We start from the raw sequence: 21,663 nt of genomic DNA on the forward strand, positions 1-21,663 counted from the left end.
CATGCTAAGACTTTGTTAAGAGCAAAGGAGAAAAGGAACTCAAAACAATGCTCTAAACCTTTTCCAGTTCCCAGGATTGCAGATTTGTAGGTCTACCTAGGTTTTGTACCCTTTGGAGGGTAATTAAAGCCTAAGGAACACCACTCACTCCCTGCTATGAATGTGTGTTTCTTTCCAGACAACCTTCCTCCACCCCTAGAAATTCACATTTGTGTCACTCAGTATATTGGCACAATGGTATATTCTTAGTAATGCGATCTAAAGTTCTGATATTTAGAGGAGTAGATGTCATCATACCTAGAGCTTGATTTAATCTTGAATTTTATTTGTATAATTTGTGTTTGAGATAAGGGCTCCCTACAGTCCAGGCTGACCTCTTGCCTAAGTCTCCCAAAAATTGGGATGAAGTCTGCACAGCTGGACATACCAGTACTAATTAAAAATGGCCCGCAAGACATCTGAGACATCTGTTTGGATTTGCAAATGAATTTTGTAAATATGTAGCCTCATTAAAATGGTCAGGTTGCTAGACTTCACTCCAGTTTTTAAAAAGAAGCAAGTGTCACCAAAATGCAAGCAGGCATCAAAGACCTGCCTATGAGCAAGCTCCTGCACTGTTGTTTATTGGACACCACCTGAAGTTGTGGTAGCTTCTGTTTCATCACAGCCAATTTAAGAGCTGGTAAAGTTCTTCAAGCACCCATAAATTGTGAAGTTATTCCATTGACCCTCATTATTTGAGAAAGAAGAAAAGATCATACTTACCTTAAGTCCAGTGAATAAACAAGTGAAAGATTCTGCTCTAGAGGCAAAGAATGACCTTGAGGCCCTCTTTTATTATTATTTTATCAATAAACTTGCATATGTACATATAGATAGATGTACACTTACAGATGAGACAGAGAGACACAGTGCTTTCTCATAAATGTTGGAGTTCCTTCCAGTGACTTTTTCTTCTAGTTGTATTTTAGTTCCATTTCTTCCTACTGATGAGAAGGTGTAGAAGGTAAATACTGATACTGTCTGTCTTGATTGCAGAATTTGCAGAGATCTAACATATAGCTGGTGAGAAGATATGTGCAGTGCTACAGCTCTATGGCATGGTTCTCTGTAAACACTGGCCTCTTTCATTTTCACATTGATAAGAACCATATCTACACCATTTAGAAAGATCCATATAAATTTGCTAAAAGTAGCCATGAACAAATTGATATACTTAAATTGTATGTTAATTGTAGATATTATACATATATGCTTATCATTGAAGGTGAATAATCTCTGTTTAATATAACTTATTTGGACTAAAGATATGGCTAAATGGTGCAGGATTTGCCAAGTATATATATAAAGAACTAACTGGGTTTGACACCAAGTAACAAAGAATAAACAATTAACTAATTAATGAAAATAATCTCTCCTTTGAAAAGCAAACACTTAGTAAGCAAGTGCTAATGTAGGACTCATTCTGCCCATGGCAGGGAATCTCTGCATTTTTTATATAGCATTGGGTTGTTTAGAGGAAGCCTCAAAGTCCATGAAACAATGTTACTGATCCCTTCTTGAGCCTTCCAGGAAGTAGGATTAAACTGTCCCACTCTTAAGGGTAATAATTCTTTGGCTTGATATTCCGATGTTTTAAAACTTCTAATGGAAACCCGTATAATATGGAGCCTTTTAGACATTGACCTCTGAGCCAACACTGGTGCAGAAATATAATGAACTCGTATACACAGGAACCAGTTTTTCTCCAGAATTAATTGCTCATACACTGTTCATTGTATTTTCTGTTTTCAGGGGTTCTTTTGAAGATTCGACAACCAGATTTTACACAGCATGTGTGGTAGAAGCATTTGCCTATCTGCATTCCAAAGGAATCATTTACAGGGACCTCAAGCCAGAAAATCTCATCCTAGATCATCGAGGTTATGCCAAGCTGGTCAGTGTATTTCACACAAGGGTCATGTCCTGAAGTTCTAAGTACCATGTTCATTTGTTAACACAAAATTGATTTTCCACTTCAGTATTGTGACTTCTTGAAAGCAGTGCTAGTGTCATAGTTTTCAATTACAATGTCTTTCCAATTATGTAAAGTTTTATGAGAAATTAAATTGGCTAGGTTTGACTTAATAATACCCCCCACAAAACATGGGTTCTATCAACTGTTAGGAAATGCCCTTGTTGGCATGTATTCTTAGACCTGGAAGCGCTAATACATATTAGTCTGTATTTCTATCCAGTTTTCTGCCATCTAAATACAATGTAAATAGTGAACATTTTAGTATATGATATTTAAAAATAATGTTCATGAGGAATGAGTTCTGAGGTAGTATTATCTACATTGTGCTAACAGCAATAACACTAACAACTGGTAAACAGTTATAAGAGTGTAAGAGAAGCTCTTTCATTTAAAAATGTCCAACTTCTGTGAACTTTGGACCTGTTGGCACCTGATTCTAGTTGTAAACTTTTGAAATTGTTACCTAGGCTTGGATTTTATAATATATCTGTGTCAGTGGAATGTAACTATTTGCATATAAACCAAATCACTTTGCAAAAAGGAGCTTTCTGTATCTGCAGCTCCTCCAGAAAGTTCCACAAAAAGAGAACATACTTGGTTTTATCAGCTTGTTTACCAAGAGTGGTGTATTGCTCTCCTAACTGTGTCACTCACTCTCCTAATTCTTCAGTAGTAAACCTTCTTGTCATATATTCAATACTAGATCTGTCAACTTCATACTGTCCAGAAGAAGGCATGTATAGTCTGGGGAAACTTTTAGAATGACCCACCTGGATCTCTGCCTCTTTAAAGCAGAAATTATTTTCTCTATGCCACAAACACTATTGGCAAAAAAAGAAGCAGAAAAATAGAAAAGTGTTTCTAGAAAGAACATTTTCTTTCAATTGTTCCAATTTTATCAATGTTCAAGTTTCACTTTACTCATTGGAACAGAATTTGAACAGAGCATCTGTGTTCGCAACTATGTGGTTCCTTTTAGAAGATGGGAATATAATAACTTTTATTTCCGTATTGGTATCATTAGTCTGCTCAGCTAATTGCATAGTTTTCTACAACTTATTCATAAATAGCTTAAGTGTCTTGCTTTCTCTCTCCATAAGGTTGACTTTGGCTTTGCAAAGAAAATAGGATTTGGAAAGAAAACATGGACTTTTTGTGGGACTCCAGAATACGTGGCCCCAGAGATCATTCTGAACAAAGGCCATGATATTTCAGCTGACTATTGGTCACTAGGAATTCTAATGTATGAGCTTCTGACTGGCAGGTATGGACATTTACAGGGAACTGCGAATAACAATAAACCTCAGACAGCTAGCTGTGCACTCCTGCAACTTAGGCACTCTGATTAGATGATCCCATCTCACAAACACTGATTGGTCAAGTCAGTAAAATAATGAACCCAATGAGAGTCTCAGTCACAGAGAAACTGGCAAATGGAGTGATGTTTTTAAATTTAATTAATTAGAATTTAGATTAAATATTTTAAGTGTTATTGAAAAGAATGTAAATGTTATATTATTTAATATTGTTTTAGTACCAATGTCAGTAAAAATTAACTTGGAAGGAAAGATACAGATACTTTTGTTTCTCATCATTCAAAATTAATAATCTCAAATATTTTTATAATTGAAGCATGACATTACAACACTCAAAGTTCTGATGGTTTCTTTATTTTGAAGCAATATTTTAGGAATTGATATTGTTGTTAAGAAATATGTACTCAAAGCTTAACATTTCCTTGTTGCCCCTGTCTGAAGCAAAGTTAAATTGAATAAATATCTGCATATTTAAAAAAGCATATACAGTATTATCTTGTCTGTACTCATGTATATAAATAATTTCATGGAATCATGTTCATCAAATATTGATTATTAATATTTGGGGCATTATATAGCTTATTTTCTACTAAATAACATTTTATAGGGTTATATGAATCTCTTAAGGTAGATTAAGCCTGTATCATCTTTAAAATACACAAAAGGCATCTCTAATAAATTGTTTAGTTCTCTAAAACAAACATGACTATAAAAGGCATCAACTAGAACATTCTAAATTAATAACAAAAAGACTAAGAATTTGATTGTTTTTGAAGCAAGATCAAAACTGGCACGTTAACTCAAAAGAGTGAAAAGGACATCCCATTCTGACACCATATAAAGTGCAGACACTAGAAGATTAAACAGCATTGCGTGTGTATCCATTTGAGTGGCAACTAAAGCTGCATTCCCTAGCTAATGATATGGAATGAAATGGAAGAACACACACAATCAAAGGAAATAATACCATAGCCTAAAAAGTGAAGAACATGAACTAATAATGATGGCACAGTGTCATAAAATAAAATAATCCTTAAGATTTATTACCCGGGGCTGGAGAGATGGCTCAGTGGTTAAGAATACTAGCTGGGTTTCCAGAGATCCTGAGTTCAATTTCCAGCAACCACATGATGGCTCACAACTATCTATAATGAGATCTGGTGCCCTCTTCCGGCCTGCAGGGATACATGCAGTCAGAACACTATACATGAAAGAAAGGAAGAAAGGAAGAAAGAAAGAAAGAAAGGAAGGAAGGAAGGAAGGAAGGAAGGAAGGAAGGAAGGAAGGAAGGAAGGAAGGAAGGATGGAAGGAAGGAAAGAAGGAAGGAAGGAAGAAAGGAAGGAAGGAGAAAAATGTATTACCAAAGAGGAATAAACTCTGTATTTAAAGAGTAATTTCTAAAGAAAGAATTTGTCAAGTTATAATCATGTTATGATCACCCAAGTGCCACCAGTCAGGCTGTGTGGAAAAGGCAGTAGAGTTTTGAAGACAGCACAATGACAAACACAGGGAAACACAGGGAAAACAGAGGGAAGGAGGGACCATTGCACAAGCTGCATCCATCAGTGGTTTTGCTAAAAAGGGGCCAGTGAAGCCTTCCAGGGTGCTTTGTTATTTTTCTAACTTTCATTCCACTGCCATTAGCATAATGCATATCTCACTCCATTGTGGTAGCTAATACAATTCCCCCACATAAAAGCTGATGTCATGAATGTGGCTGTAACAAATTTCTGATTCGTATTCAGACAGCTAAAATACCATCTCTGTGTCTTCTTCCTGACAGCCCACCTTTCTCAGGCCCAGACCCTATGAAAACCTATAACATCATACTGCGGGGGATTGACATGATAGAATTTCCAAAGAAGATTGCAAAAAATGCTGCTAATTTAATTAAAAAACTATGCAGGTAAGTATTTGAACTACATCATTTTAGAGGGATCATAATGTGAAAATATTCAACTTTTTTCACATGACGATTGTTTCATTTTTAGGGACAACCCATCAGAAAGGTTAGGAAATTTGAAAAATGGAGTGAAAGACATTCAAAAACACAAGTAAGTGATCTTTTTTATAACTGAGAAAGCATGACAAATTTCCCCAGAGTAGAAGTTTTTACTACTTCCCCAGAGTAGAACATTCAGAGAGAGTGTTAGCCTTTTATAAATCTTTCTATGTGTATCTAGAAATTATACTTATCCATATCCAGCAATTGATTGACTCTATTTCTCTCAACACTTACCAGTATTTATTTGTTGTACCCCTTTGGAACAAAGAAAAATATGTATATTTCTAATTTTGAGACTTTGTTCTCTGTTGCATAAGGAAAACAAAATTGCTCCCTAAATCATACCTTATTTCTTAAATTAAAAGCAAAATGCGTAGAGATATATAGATAAATATTTCTAATCATGAGTGACCATAGGATGCGAGAGCCAGGGACACAACTGTATGTCCGTCCCACTTAGAGTAGCTGAAGCTTTTCTTCAGGGTGTCTTCACTCAGGTGAAAATGGTATTCTTGACTTTGAAGCAGAGTTCAAGTTATTAGAAGAGATTCCTTATGTAAATACTCAAAAGAACATACCCAAGTGCAGATGTGGGCTTCTCAAAAGTGCCACACTTGTGTGTCTTAACAGTAGCCATGTGCTCAGTTTTGATGGTTATTAAGTTATATATTCAAGGGTTGCTAGCATTCTTTTTACTTCCTTTTTTCCTTATTTTTGCAAATGAGTTTAGAAGGTTGCTCTAGAGATACCTGGGATAGGATGAAAATCTGATAAGATAAAACTATGACTTACCAGGGTTGCAAAAGGGGATTAAGACATTTTTTACTATGCGTGGCCTTTAAAGTGAGAGTCCTAGGTAATTTTAAGTTTACAAATGGGAAAGGAGAAAGGCCATGTACATGTAAGACTTAAGCAGATTCCTTGCGTTTTAAGAACACTGTAGAAAAAGTAACATTGGGTCTGTGTAGGTAATCATCCTAACAAATGGTTAGTTGGGATGGAACTCTTGGTTCTGATTTAGCAGGAGGCTTTGACCAGACTCCAGAGTGAAAACTTTCTTCTCCTTCTCATGTTCTCTTTTCTCTTTCTGTCTTGCCTTGGTTTCCCTCTCTGAGACTTTGAGCCCTTAATCTTAACAGCAGATAATGTTCAAAGGTCTATATTTTAAAATGCCTTTGCTCTGAACAGGGATGCAAACATTGAGCATCCAGACAGCTAAAATCTAAACCTGTGATACCTAAGGATTAGATGAGAAAGTCTGAGTTTGGACATTGGAGGAATCATTCCATGGAAATCTCTATGAGACAGTATGATTACCTGGGACAACACACCATATAAATAAGACAGTGTCATATAGATTGTTATACTTATTATTAGCAATGAAAACAACAGAGCCTCTTTACTCATGAGATATCTGACTATTGTGACGCTGGCAACTGATTAAAACTTAAGTCAGCATCTGGCCTAGTTTGGACTTCAGTCATGACACAAATCCTGGCCTACCAGATATATATTGCTTCACTCTAATAATGAAGGACATGGGTTCTCCATGTGCTTCTATCAGAATATTGAGGGTCACTGTCCTTATCATCTTTTTTAATGTAGTCTTTGAGAATCTCACATATGTACACAATGAAATATGATTGTATTCACCCTATATTTCCACTTCCAGTTCCTCATGGATACCTTTTGAATTTCAAAGTCAGAGCCCTTGGGCTCTCATAAAATGTACTGATAGTTCTATACTGATCATGTGGCAAAACATAAAAGAACAATTCCAAGAAGGAATCCAGTGTAAAATAAATTATAAAGAAAACAGAGTAAGGTAGCAACCATTGAGTATATATGCTGACTGTGCCTAAAAACATAAGGACATGAAGCCAAACATGTGAATTTGTAAGGCAGAACTTATCTCTGGATTTAGGAAGTTATAATATTAAGATGTCTCACTTATTTATTATTTCATTTTTGAAGAGAATTTTTTAGAGCTTTACAGAATTTACATGTTTAAATGGCATGTTATTGGAATATCACTGAGGCTAGGGAGTCTCAGGAGGGACAACTGTATTATATAACATTTTGAGTTCTCTCAGTCAGTGTGATTAGATATCTATCCATCCTGAGAAGTTGTCAGCAGGCATGGGAGATACCTATATTCTTGACAGGGAAGCATTTGAGTAAGATTTCATTGTCCATCTCTTTCGCAGAGCATGCCAACCCTTTGTAGTGAGTTAAGGTAAGGTGCTTAGTTTTGCCTTCTTGGTGATTGTAGAGACAAAACAGATGGGACATTGCGACTACTGGATTATAGACTTTATGATCCTTTAACCCCAAAGACATAAATGACTAGAACAGTTAATGCCTTTCTTCCCAGGGGAGCATGAGTCACAAAGTCTCTGAATACTTTTCTTTTGAGCTGTTAGAAACAAGAGTTTTATGTTGCCTTGAGTTCACCAGTCATTTCAGTCAGTCTGTGATGGCGCCTTCTCTGATTTGGTATAGGATAGATTTAAGTTTCGTTCTGGGAAAGGTGTATTAAAGCCATTTCTGTTTATCATCTACCAACATTGCCACAGCTACTACAGCTTGTGAGCATCTTAACTGCTTACACACTGTAGAAACCAGCTGCAGAAGCAAGCTGTGAATGTCCCCTAGCTTTTAAGAGAGGAGTCATCATAACACTATGTCTTGTTCTGCCTCATAAAAGACAGAAGGCTTTTCTAAATGAAAACTTCCCAGTGCTGGGACTGATAAGAATTCTTGTGGCTTAGGGTCATTCTTGTCAATACCACACAAGTCCACTTAGTAAGTGGTCCTAAGTTGCCGGTTAAGGCAAAGAACAAAGCCCCAATAATGTAAAGAAATTTGACATTTTTTAACCTGTCCAGAGTTTTCTAGGACACTTTGATGTTGACTGCAAGTTTTTGTTAAGAAAACTTGAGCAACTTCATTCTTCAAAAACATTCATCATCAGAGCTGAAAGCCCATAATTCCATTAAGAGGGTAGAGCTAGTTAGGGCTTGTATCCGTGCTCTTTTAGCACTTGTAGAATGTCGGCCCAAGTCCTCTGTCTTTGTAAGTCTCCACTGAAAAGTCAAGTGTTATTCTGACAGCTTTGCCTTTGGAATGACTGGTTCTTCTGTCTGCCACTTTCGGTTACCTTTCTTTGTCCTGTTAGCCAAATGTTTGTTTGGTTTTTGTTGTTGTTGTTGTTTTTGTTGTTTTTTTTTGTTTGTTTTTATGAGACAGGGTTTCTCTGTTTTGTTTTGGAAGCTGTCATTCGAACTCACAGAGATCCGCCTGCCTCTGCCTCCCGAGTGCTGGGATTAAAGGCATGCACCACCACCGCCCGGCTCTGTTAGCCAAAATGTTTAATGCTTTGGTTATCATGTGATGCAGAGAGTTCCTTTTCTGGTCCCGCCTATCTGTGCCTCCTGCCCTTTAATGGGCATCTCTTTCCTTAGATTTGGGGATTTTCTTCTATGTATTTATTGAAAATCTATTTCATGTCTTTGGCCTGGGTTTCTTCATCTACGCCCATAATTTGTATCTTTGGTCTTCCTATAGTGTATCAGATTTCCTGAAATTCAGGTAGGACCCATAGACCGATTCCTACAAGTCTGTGGTAACAATGTGGAGTGTAGGGTAGCTAATACACGCATGTTTGTGAAGACGCACTATTGGACCTACTGGAGTTCCAGGAGCAGAGTCAGACTGGATGTGGTGGGCATGGTGGTTAGTAGACAGGAGGCTGGAATAGGTTTGAGGGACATACCAAAAAGTCCTGGTTGGGTTCCATATGATGCCAGGATACAGTGGTAGGTAAGGTGACTAGTAGGCAGGCACACTGGGCAGAATAGGTCTGGGGGAACATACATGGAGTGATGGGTTGTAGTCTAATGAAGGAGTTTAAGAGCCAGCCTTAAAAGTCTTCTCTCGGGGTTCAAAAGAAACACTACAATAACTGAAGGAACTAAAATCTGAGGGCTGTAGAAAAAGAATCTTCTCACAATATGCTATTTCTATTCATGTGCTCTTTACTGTTCTACTGTGCTGTACAATTTTCCAGCTTATAAACACTTACAATCACCAATTCTCTGGCTCTAGTCAGATGTAAGGTTAGACTTTTTCAGGGTCATAGAAACTGATAAAAGTTTTACACATGGGGAAGCTCATGAACCCCAGACTGGCAGCTGGTGAACCAGCATAGGACATAACTAGCTCCCTGCATGGGGGTGTCAGTTAGGAGGCCTGGGAAGTCTATGGGCCCCTTGTAATGGAACAGCATTTATACCTAGTGTAAGAATGGACATTGGGAGCCCATTCCCCAAAGAGGGATACACTCTCAGCCTAGACACATAGGGGAGGACCTAGGCCCTGGACCAAATGATGAGACAGACTTTGGTGATCCCCCATAGAAGGCCTCATCCTTTCTATGGAGCAGAAGAGGGATGAGATGGGGGTCAGTTGTGGGCATGGGAGGATGGAGGGAGAGAGAACTGGGATTGCTATATAAAATAAGATTGTTTTAATTTAAATTAGTAAAAGGAAAATAGTTTTACACAAAGTAGTAAGTGCCAGCTTTCTTTATTGGTCAGAGTGGGAATGATTTAAGCTTCCAAAAACTTCTTAAAGGAAAAGGAGATTGGGAGAGAAAGAGAGAAGAGAAGAGAAGAGAAGAGAAGAGAAGAGAAGAGAAGAGAAGAGAAGAGAAGAGGAGAGGAGAGGAGAGGAGAGAGAGAGAGAGAGATTAAGTCATTAAGAAATCTAAGAGGGGAACATATGTGCTTTTCTATCTTCATGAATGTGACTAGGTAAATAAACTAAAAGTTATAATCAGTGAAAATCAGGAACAATGAAAGATTCATCTTTTTTTCAGTGTGCCACTTTTCTACAGTGGGTGGAGAGAGTGTTGTGTAACTAGTCAACATATGTAAACAACGGGGAAGTGTACGGTGCTTGATTCATGTTAGCAATTTCGCCACCTGTTCACTGGCTAAAAGGAATCTCTTGGCTCTAAGGATTATACCCTATACTGTCTCTCAGGATAAAATTACACAGTAAATTTCTTGCTTCAATAGACCTAGGTAAAAATAAGTACAAAGAGTTAAGGATTTGCTTTAAGGTTAATGTGAGGCTAGCTTGGGGCAGCACTTCCCTAACTGCTGGTAGATTGAATCCAGGACTTATTCTCTAGCTGTCTGAGAGCTATCACTCAACAACTTCAGACACGCCTTAATTCTTGTCCTTGGGCATCTCTTGTGTGGACACTAACACTGACCAACTGTCTGCCAAGGAAGATGATTGCAAAGGGATACAGACTTCTAAGTTTATACAAAGACCTGGTTGAGAGAGTTTTGCCAGAATCATGCACTGATGAGGGCAGCCATCCAATATAACAATGCATAGGGAAAAATGTGCCTAGTAAACAATTAACACCCTGCAGTGCTTGTGAGGAAAAAAATCCCCAAGCTGTAATGTGAAAGAGAGAGCTCTTCACACAAGAAATCTCTAATGAGGACAGCTAACATGTTCAGAAGGCAGTACTGTAACACAAATAAATAAATGACCCAGAGACTGATATTGGGGTTCAAATTTCAAGCTCGATATCAGAAAAGCAAAGCACCCAGCCACTAGCTCTCACTTCTAGCTCAGGCTGAATGAGCTGATCCTGTCCCCATGAGCTCTCACCAAGCCTCCTACTGTAGCCTTTCCTCACTGTGGCTGGAGAATGAATGCCTCTCTGAGACCATGCTTCTATCTTATATACTTCCCTAATGTTGGGGTTAAAGGTGTGAGCTGTAATTCTCTTTTAGACTGATTCACTTTTGTGTAGATCTGGGCAGTCTTGGACTCACAGAGATCCATCTATCTCTTAATCCTGAGTCCTAGGATTACAGGTGTGTACCACCGCCTCTGAGCTTCTGGCTGCTGGAATTAAAGGCTTCTATGGCTTGTGGCTGACTTTGCTTTTCTGAATCCTCAGACAAGCTTTAATAAATCATGAATAATATATCACTACACAGTGTTCCTTATTGCCTTGCTAAAAAATGTCTATGAGATGTGCATCTCTGATGGCAGTCAATATTCCTTATTGTCTTACTAAATAACATCTATCTCCATGAGACGTGCATCTGATGGGTTGATCTCTGAAATATGTGTTGAATTCTCACTGCATAACTCTGTAGTAGTCCACTTGGTGCAGTGGGTAAAGGGGCTGATAGGTAGGAGTGTAGGCAGAAGACGTTTGAAGAGATCTGCCTATTGCCCCCTGTTGTTAAGTAGTAGGTAGGGTGGCTGACTTCCAGGTCAATTAAAGGAATCTTGGTGATCTGCCCGGAGTTCTAGTTCAGACTCTGCTCAGGGAACTGGGTATGATGACTGATAGGCAGGCTGGCATGTGGAATGGGTCTAGGGATCCTGGAGTTCTGGGTTATACTCCAAGCAGTGTCAGCTGATGTGGCAGATAGGGTGACTGAAGTTGAGTAGGCACAGAGGATCTGAGGAACCTCCCTGGTGTGTGGGGTAACTGGTAGTTATGTAGGCTGATATAGAGTTCCTACTGGGAGTTCCATGTTGGACTCTATATGGTACCAGGGTGGCACCAAGGCACCATGGAGGTAGAGTCGCGGATAGACGCCAGATAGCAGAATGGGTCTAGAGAACCTAACTGAAGTTCCAGGTCAGACTCCATGCAATGTTGATGATGGTGGCTGGGCCACAATGGGTAGGTGGCTCTAACTAGAATGGCAAGCACAATTAGTCTAGGGAATGTACTTGGAGTTGTTCATCAGGTTTCATATGATTTGGAAGTGGTGTGTTGTATCAGGTGACTTTTAGGCAGTGACCAAGGCAGAATGGGTGGGGAGAACTTACCTGGAGTTCCAGGGTATGTGGGGAGGTGGAGAATAGAGAGATAGTATCACTCACAGGTGGGCAGATGGGCTGTGTAGGTCTCAAGATGCTGTTGGAGTTCCTGGTTGTACTCTACATTGTGCCTTTGCAGAGCAGTGAATAAAGTGACTGATAAAAAAGACATAGGGACAGAATGAGTCTAAGGGAACTGCCTGGAGCTCTGGGTCAGATTATAAGTTCTATAGTAGCAGCATGTGGATAGGGTAGCTAATAGGCTCACAGGCATATTAACAGATACAAGGACCTACTTGGAGCCCTCAGTTAGACTTAATATTGTATGGTAGTTGCACAGTAGTTAGAGTGGCTGATAGACAGATTGAAGGCATCAAAGGGACTTTGTGGTTTTGCAGGATATTTAATTACACTGTGATTGCTGGAAAAACCTCTATCTAATTGTGGTATGGTTCAGCCTTAGCACACACCTTTAATCTAAGAGCTTTCTGCTTGAATATTATAAACAGGGTTAAATAAAGTCAACCGTAGGTAAAGAGTTGGAGAAAGCAATCAGTTTGCAAGAAGTAAACATAGGATTATTAAGACCCTACCCAAGGCACTTATGCAGCCACCCTATACTCTGATTTACCAAAAAGAAGGAGGGGCAAGAGGGGATGAGAGAATATTTCTTAGTTAACTTTTGAGCCACCAAAATCATATATACGGCTATTTCCAACATGGGTAGCTTACCATCTCTTGAAAAGATCATTGCTTACTTGGGTGAGTCTTACTCTTCACAGGTGTTTCTCTTTCTATCAACCCCCATGCTGAAGTCTATGTTAAAATATTTTCATAACCAATTTTCACTATGCCTCATACTGACTCACCCTGAAATTATTTTCTGCAGTAAAGCTAAGAATCCCATTTTTACCTGGGTAGATATCTCTGAAAGACACATCAGGCTCTTACAAGTGACAGTGTAGAACTGGTCTTTGACCTTCCACCCCCACTGCAACAGGTATATTGATTCCCTGGCAGAGATGAAAATTATTTGTGATGCATAGAGCTAAGCATATTATTGTAATGTGCATTCTTTCCTGCCAGCTGCCTGAGTCCCCAAATAACACATGAGACACTATATTAATTATGAAGCTGTTGGCCATTTGCTATGGTTTCTTAATGGCTATCTCTGATGTAACCCATAATTACTAATATATATTTTTATAAGGTCTTATCTTTCCGAGGATGCCATCCTGATGCATCTTCTCCTCCCAGGATCACATGGCGACTCTTACTCTTGACTACATTCTCAGAATCCTCCTTCCCTCCTAGTCCCACCTATCATGTTTCCCTATTGGCCAACAGTGTTTTATTCATTAACCAATAAGAGAGACATAAACACAGAAGGACTCCCCCCAGCATATTATGACATTTATTAAATTATGGTAGTGCAAGAACTTAGACAGACAAAATTGAAATTGCAAAAGAAGTTGCATGATAAATTAGTGTGTGAATTTGACAATTACACCTTAATTGTAAATATTTTAAAATTTACACTTAAGTGTAAAATTTTTAGATACAATTATTTTAAACTAGTCTAGAAGTTTTTTGCAGTTTATAAATAAGCTCTTTAAAAACATTCAGAGCCAGACAGATGTGGTAGAACACATCTGTAGTTCAAAGTCGCTATCACCTACAGAGTAAAATTGAGGTTGTCCTAGACTACATGAGACCCTTGTACCTATTAGGTATATCAAATATGCTGTAGTGAAAATATATAGCAGAAATGCATTGTCTTAACTGTCTTTATTTTTGTTTCTTAGATGGTTTGAAGGCTTTAATTGGGAAGGCTTAAGAAAAGGCACCTTGACACCTCCCATAATTCCAAGTGTAAGTAGACTTTTTTAGCTTATAAATGGTATACACTTGATGGCATTTTTTCAATCAGCAAAGACTTGTTATTTTTAGAGTTTTATGATCAGATTATAAATAGTATGAAATTCCATATTAAAATGATAACATATTCTAAAATCCAAACATAATAGCAACAAATCTAGGAATGGTTATTACAAGTATGATCTACCTTTATATTTTTAAATTCTTCGTTGGAATTCAAATTCACTTTGTCCATGAAGACAAGCTAGCTTTTGTTATGGTACATGATAAAAATGTGTTTGTAGCTAAAAGAGTATACAGAATTTACAGCAACCGTTTTCAGTACTGCTTCATTCACACATTCACACCTACTCCAGCCTGACTTGAAGCCATATGCTCTTTCCTCCTTCTATTAATATCTGAAAGGAGGTTCTCTTCTCCTAATACAATTTATTGGGAATGGGGGCAGGGCATGCTGTTAAGTAGCTAGTTTGCAACTTGAACTGTATATACCATATTAGCCTAAAATATACTTCAACTGAATGAAGTCCATTGCTCCTGTTTAATACAGCATGCTGCATGTTAGCAAAATAGGAAGGGACAGATTTATAGTCCTATGAAGTTTGTTTATATACTTCAGATCTCTAGGACTAACTCAAGAGTCTTTGTATATCAAAACATTTTCCTTTCTTCTAAGATTTATTTCTTTGTTGTTTGCAAAATAAAAATATTGTACTCATGTCTCACATCACTGATCCCAGTTACATTCACAGGGTTTTGTCTTTAGAGTAAGTGTGCTGTGTTATAACATGGCATGATGGGGACCTTTGCAGATCCGGTGGCAGATAAGGAACAAGCATGCTAGGCAGATGGAGTTTGAGTGGGAAGTTTTATTGTGGGAAAGGGAAGGGACAAGGGTGAGAGAAGAGAAAGAGAGGGGGGGAGCAGGAGACAAGGAAATTCCTGTTTGCCCCTTCAGAGGAACAGCAGGAAAGAGAGCAACAGTGGGCCAAGTTTGCCTCTTGAAGTGACCTTTGCACCTTCATGAACACTACGGTAGTAACTTAGCAGCCATAGGACCCTGGGCTAGGCAGGGTACTGTCTATGTACATCTTCCCAGATGACAGGGAGCTGACCAGTAAAATGCCTAAATCCTAACATGCAGTAAGCTAGAATGTCCAAATATTTAATGTAAATTTTCTCACCTTAATTTATCAAGGATGACTTTTATATACTGGGGATAGTTACAAGGGTTTTGCTTGATGCCCTGAAGACCAGACTTTACTCAATTAATATGGAAGAATTTTGCTCAAGTTTAGAATAAATCTCTAAGCTTCCATTATACTTAGAATAAACATATTTCTTAGAATCCTTTCATTATACTTTTTAAAATAAACATATGAAATCTGTCATGTGGACTTTCAGGACCTATGTCCTGGCTTCTGCCTCATTCTCTGGTTTTACCCCATTCCACTATCCTCTTGTGCACCAGTGATGGTGGCCAGTTTGTTAGCTTTGGAACATAGAACCCTCTTGTGACCATGGTGTGTCCTGTACCCTCTTTATTGAACAACAACTCTTAAGTTAAAGTAATGCTTTTGCAAAGAGATTTTTCTATTCCCACTCACATTTCCCTGGCACCTCGTAATTTTCCTCATAGTGCTATTCTTTTATAATTCCTAATAGTTTTCTGTGATGTTTGTTTTACTTACACAATTTATTACTACAGTATAAACTCCCCTGAGTGTAAGAAGCATCCTGTTTTATTCCTCAGAATTACCCCAAATTTAAAGCAAAATATTCATCCCATACTATATGTTCTAAAATTGTCATTGAATTAAGGATATTAAAAATGTGTTTAAAAATTCAAACCCAGGGGCTGGAGAGATGGCTCAGAGGTTAAGAGCACTGACTGCTCTTCTAGAGGTCCATAGTTCAACTCCCAGCAACCACATGGTGGCTCACAACCATCTACAATTCAATCTGATATCCTCTTCTGGGATGTAGGCAGAACACTGTATATGTAATAAGTAATAAATAAATAAAAATCTTTAAAAAATTCAAACCTACTTTCTTGTGTGGTGTCATACACCTTTAATTCTAGCAATCATACATTCATTTCCAATACTTGCTAGGAGACAGAAGCAGATGGATCTCTGGGAATTCAAGGCCAGCCAGGTCTACATATTGAGTTCCAGGTTAGCAGAGGCTACCCAGTGAAGTCCTGTCTCAAAACAACAATAAAATTATGACCCAACAGAGCCCGGGCGTTGGTGGTGCCTGCCTTTAATTCCAGCACTCAGGAGGCAGAGGCAGGTGGATTTCTGTGAGTTCGAGACCAGCCTGGTCTACCTAGTGAGTTCCAGGCCAGGCTCCAAGACAATACAGAGAAACCCTGTCTTGGAAAAAAATATATGGCCCAATAGAAAAAGGAAATCTATAAACTTACATGATAAAATGCCCCAGTTCCATAAACAGACTGAAATCCTGGCATTTGTAACATCATGGATGGGACTGAAGATCTCTTTCATAAAAGTTGAGTCATTCAGATACATAAAGATAAAAGGAGTACACAAGTCAGCCCCATGTGCAATTGTTCTTACAAAGGTTGAGATTAGAATTTTGCCTACCATAGGCTGGAGAAAATATAGATGGTAAAAGAGTGGAAAAAGAGTAATTTATCATTAGCCACCAAGATAGGTAGGAGTTGAAATCAGGGTGATGAAAGATAGTACCAATTGGGGAACTTTACATTTCAAAAACCTAAAAGAAATGGTTTACAAAGTCTTTATAAAGAAAAAAATGTTCATCAGGCAGATATATTTAATCTGATCTAAATATTATTGAATGACTACATTGACCATGATATATATATTAATAACCATTCTTTTTAACAATGGAGAATAAAATCTATAGCTCACAATTCTACCAAAAAATAACAAAAGCCTTTTGTTCATTCTCTCATGTTGCAGGTTGCATCACCCACAGACACAAGCAATTTTGACAGTTTCCCTGAGGACAGTGATGAGCCACCACCTGATGACAACTCAGGCTGGGACATAGACTTCTAATGTATTTCTCTTACCTGCTTCTGCCTTGCTGAAGACAGCTTTTTCTGAGACACAGCTGCCAGCAAACCTGAGGGAAAGAGAGAAGATTAGAGCTCGGGGTCACCATGATGCCTTTGATCGATGCTGCTCCAGTAACCACGGTGGCATTAGGACTTATTGCTTAGATTATGATAGTGCTCTTTACATGTTTTATGTTTGAACCTAAAATAGCAGTTGACATGGTGGTCCTGAAGCAAAGCCTTTCACCAGTAAAGTGATGTTTTCTATTATTGCAATGACCTTGCTTGACTCCGATTATATTTTGAAAGAGTGTAGGAAACACTTCTATCTAGTAGAAGAGTCTGTATCTTGCTAGAATTACCAAGAAGAATAGAGAATAATATATTCGGTACGATAGATGACTGTGGTACAGAACCTGGGCTATTCCCTTTCACCAGGGGAAAGGTGTGGAGCCTACGATGACTTCAAGCCAGTATTTACATATATATTGTACAAGGAGGACCACACATCTGTAGGTCACAGAGTTCATGTCAAACCAGTGCTAGACGTTTCTGAGTTTCTTTCCTAGCTGATGACGAGACTGAATGTTACCTTTTCTTTATGATAGATTCTAAAAATTGGTCTGTTAAAAAAAAAAGCACAACTGCTGTGGTTTCTGTACAAGCCTCCTATGGCAGGTACATATGCGTTTTTGGAGAATTGAAAATGTGCATGATAATTGAGAAATTGACATGACAAAGTGGAGGGGGAAAAGGAATTCACAACACCATTTCATATCTTTAAAAAAATACATTGTGCTTAAAGATGGTCCTGGAAATGACTAGCAGCCAATTGGTTTTATTTATTACCTAACACCCTCAAACTGAGGCTTAAGGTAGTCCCTTTTATAAGAATAAACCCTTGGGCTAGGGGTGGGGTAGGGTGGGGAGGAATAAAGACCCATCCAAAAAAATATAAAAATGCAAAGGTGCTATGTCTATCTTTCATCTGTAATGTCAGTGTCTGAACAGACAACACAGATTCCAATCATCCTGTCTAGCCAGAGACTCAAGCATTTTCACTAACTTTATTAAAAACAAACTCCTGTCATGTCACAACACAGTCCAGGGCTCAGTGAGAAAGGACATTAAAAATGTATTTAAACTAGTCTCTTGTCTTAGGCCTGAACCAAAACTATATACATATATATATATATATATATGTATATAGTTTTATATATATAGTCTGAAAGCACAAAATCAATGGTATTATGACTTACTATACTAAGGAGTTTCGTTTATTTGAGATCAGAGAAAAAGACAAAACCAGGCCAGGAATTGAGGGCCTTTTCCCTGGATAAGTTTGTCAAAGTTAGAAAGGGTTAGAGAGGAACACGAGAGACTGGTTTCTTAAAACTGCATTTTATCTAAATAGAGCAGAAATGTTACAACCTTGAAATTTCTCTTTAGCTAGAAAAGACAAGATTTGAAAATGTCAAGCTAACTGTCTTTTTCACATGAGGGAAAGAATTATCAAATTAAAACAAGCATGTTGTTGGCAGGTCAGTTGACCACTATTATTAAGTGGCAGAATTTTCCAGAAGCTTTGTTGATAGGTAGCATTTTGTTTATACAGATAAATGTACAACTGTCCAACATGGCATCCTGATTTGGAAATGTGTGTTAATAGAGGTTTGCTATTTTTCCAGTAGGATTTTTATGTAGAAATTCCTATAAAATGTTTCCACTGGATCATCATGGCCTACCCAATAAGTCACATGAGCTTTCTTTGAAATTTCATACTCAAAACTACTTTCAAATGTGGTACCTTTCAAAATGTTTGAAAACATTGGAAGCCTAAAACTACTGAAACTATATTTAATTAGGGTAGAGTTCAATTAAAACTTTGATCCTGATATCATTATTATTATTGTGTTACCAAAATCCTCTCCTTCATAAACAGTTTCTCAAGATTACTAGAGTCACCAAAATATGTATATTCAGCAGACTAAATAATATAAAATTAAACACACCAGGCTAAAATTCAGTGATTTCTGGAGGTTTACATATCTCGTAACTGATTTAAAAAAGAAACATATTAATTCTAACATTATAATCAGTGTTTCATATTTTTGGTTGCAAGTAGTGTGGTTTAGGTATGCTAAAGGCTTGCAAGGATGCTACATTTGCCTTGTTATTAGAAAAGGAAATGTCTCTCTAATTTTTCAAATATCCACAAATCCCCAGGAATTTGTATGGACCACGTATTTTGGGACTTGGGTTCGAGGCTAAGGCAGCTCATGTGAATGAATAGGTGGGTTCTATGAAGAAGAAAGGAGTTGCTTTCAGCACAATGTGACTGTGGGCTGTTTTCTACTTGTGATACATCTTTGTTCATTTCATCCACACCTTTCATTAGAATGTCCAACACAATCACAAGAGATAAAGGTGAACTCTCTCTTCCAAGAATTGCTAACAGAAGACATTCATCAGATTTTCAACATGAATTTTAAGGATTTAAATCTTGTCTTAATGAAGACACTAGGGCTATAATTCATGGTCAGCTTCATAAACCACATCTTACTTTCTGGACTTTTCCATGCCCCCCGGTTTCTCCTTGTTTTCTTTTCTTGCACTAAAGACTATCTGGATAAACTAGAATAGTGCCAATTTGTTTGATTTGCTAACTGACTTCCTTGTTGATTCTTTTGTGTGTGGGAAATAGGGCTTTCTGTGTGTCTTAAATCACAGAAAAACAGCAAACTGCCAAGGAAAGGACATCACAATATTTAATTAGAGTGAATACATTAGAGAAATATGAGTTTTGGATAATTGTTTAAGTTGATTTTTCTACTTATGACCATCTTTATTATTTGAATATGAATCAGATCCATGTAGCATTTTTTAAAAACTCATTTTTATTATAATCCTCACAAGTCATGGTTTTTTTCTTAATATTAGGGAACATACATGTGAATTACACATGTAGAATAATAAATGATTGAATCTTTCTCACTTCATTTCTAAATGATAGACCTGATGGTGAACCTAAAGAAGTCAGCTACCATATTGAACACAAGGGTATTAAACCCAACTTTATACAGTAGAGGTATCTGTGCATTTTCCACAACATTTTCTTTCACAATAGGACCACAACAAATATTTATGTAAATAGATATTTTGGGGTGATATTTTGTGGTACATATAACTTTTTTTAGTGTTTCACAGCATTATGATTTCATTTAATTTGTATTAAATAATGTTTTTAGGTCCAAGTAGACTTGAATGAACGTCATTATTGTTAGTATTATTGAAACTTATGTCAACAGTACTGTCACTCATCTGTCCCATAGTTTAGAACATGACCTGGCTATCTGGCGTTGTTGCAAGTGCCTTAAACTCATGGCATCTTATTAAGAAAACAAATTTGGTGTTATGCTGCATGACAAAGACAAACACACCTCAAAATGTTGTCCTTTCTTAGCTTGCTGCGTTTTACAGTTCTTTCTGCTAACAATTTATAAGCCTTTATTATATATTACTGATGAATTACAGAAATGATGAAGTTGTTATCTTATTTCTGTTCAATGTACCAGAGCTGTGTGTCTGTTCATGAGATACAGCGTCATTTCTGTGAAATGTATAAATGTATGTGCAGGTCAAATTACTATATGACATACTATCAGTCTGTATACAGGTATTCCTGTTTTGCTCAGCTGTGCAGACTCCGTAAATTTTAAAAAAGAGTAGTGCAGTCAAATCCTAATGTATCTCATTTTATAGACTCCATTAACAATGGTCCAACCCAAAAGAAAAAATAGAAATGACTGCTCACCACACCTCGTTATGAAACCAATGATGAAAATGTACCTTGGTGCACCCCTAAACAAAACAGGATGCTTTCTGTGAGTTCTTGTATATGCAAATCATGTATGAGGCAAGTTTTCAGGAGACCTTGAGAGCAAAACGTTGGAAGTATGTTGTTAGCCCTCCTCCTTTCCTGTCCCTGCATCAACAGACAGAGCTCTGGGACCTTGGCCATGACTCAGAGGTTTGGGCTTTCTAAGTAAAGGGACATTTCTTTAAGCGTCATCTATCAAGTTTATTTCAACGTATGATGTTTTTAAAACTGGTCGGTTCTTTTGTATTCTTACAGCTATGGTTATTTGACTGTCCTCTTACAATTTGTGCTACATGAAAGAGTCTTTTGTTAGAATGCAACAAACTGTCATCTAATGGTCATTGGCCACTTGCACTCTTTTGATGTAGATTAAAAACTTTTTCATAACTTAACCTGCTTTGATTTGCTCTGTATTTTCCCTGCAGCTGTAATTGCAGAGTGCCTGTTGGATACTTTATAGAGTTGAAATAAAAAATAATTACTTTTGAACTTATCTGTGTTTAATTCCAGATTAGCCAAAATAATAGAATTGACATGGTACCAAACTGAACTTGAAATGCCAGTTAATCACCATTAACAATGTACAAAACACCTGCAACCCCGGTATCCTACATGAAATAGCAAAATAGAAAAGTAACTCAATGATTCGT

General features: G+C 37.6%; 1 protein-coding gene across 5 annotated transcripts in view; it reads left to right on the forward strand.

Annotated features, from left to right (window-relative positions):
* The window catches only part of Prkg1 (protein kinase cGMP-dependent 1), a 1,145,204-nt gene extending 1,123,702 nt beyond the window's left edge, over window positions 1-21,502 (forward strand). For all 5 annotated transcript variants that reach the window (XM_040745627.1, XM_040745622.1, XM_040745633.1 and 2 more), the window contains 6 exons: window positions 1,795-1,936; window positions 3,118-3,281; window positions 5,118-5,240; window positions 5,326-5,388; window positions 14,012-14,078; window positions 17,036-21,502. In XM_040745627.1, the coding sequence (XP_040601561.1) occupies window positions 1,795-1,936; window positions 3,118-3,281; window positions 5,118-5,240; window positions 5,326-5,388; window positions 14,012-14,078; window positions 17,036-17,134 (658 nt within the window). In that variant the 3' untranslated portion in view covers window positions 17,135-21,502. The remainder of the gene's footprint in view (window positions 1-1,794; window positions 1,937-3,117; window positions 3,282-5,117; window positions 5,241-5,325; window positions 5,389-14,011; window positions 14,079-17,035) is intronic.
* Window positions 21,503-21,663: the final 161 nt, after the last annotated feature.

This window comes from Mesocricetus auratus, unplaced genomic scaffold (genome assembly GCF_017639785.1).
Source record: "Mesocricetus auratus isolate SY011 unplaced genomic scaffold, BCM_Maur_2.0 Super-Scaffold_4256, whole genome shotgun sequence".
Lineage (NCBI taxonomy): Eukaryota > Metazoa > Chordata > Mammalia > Rodentia > Cricetidae > Mesocricetus > Mesocricetus auratus.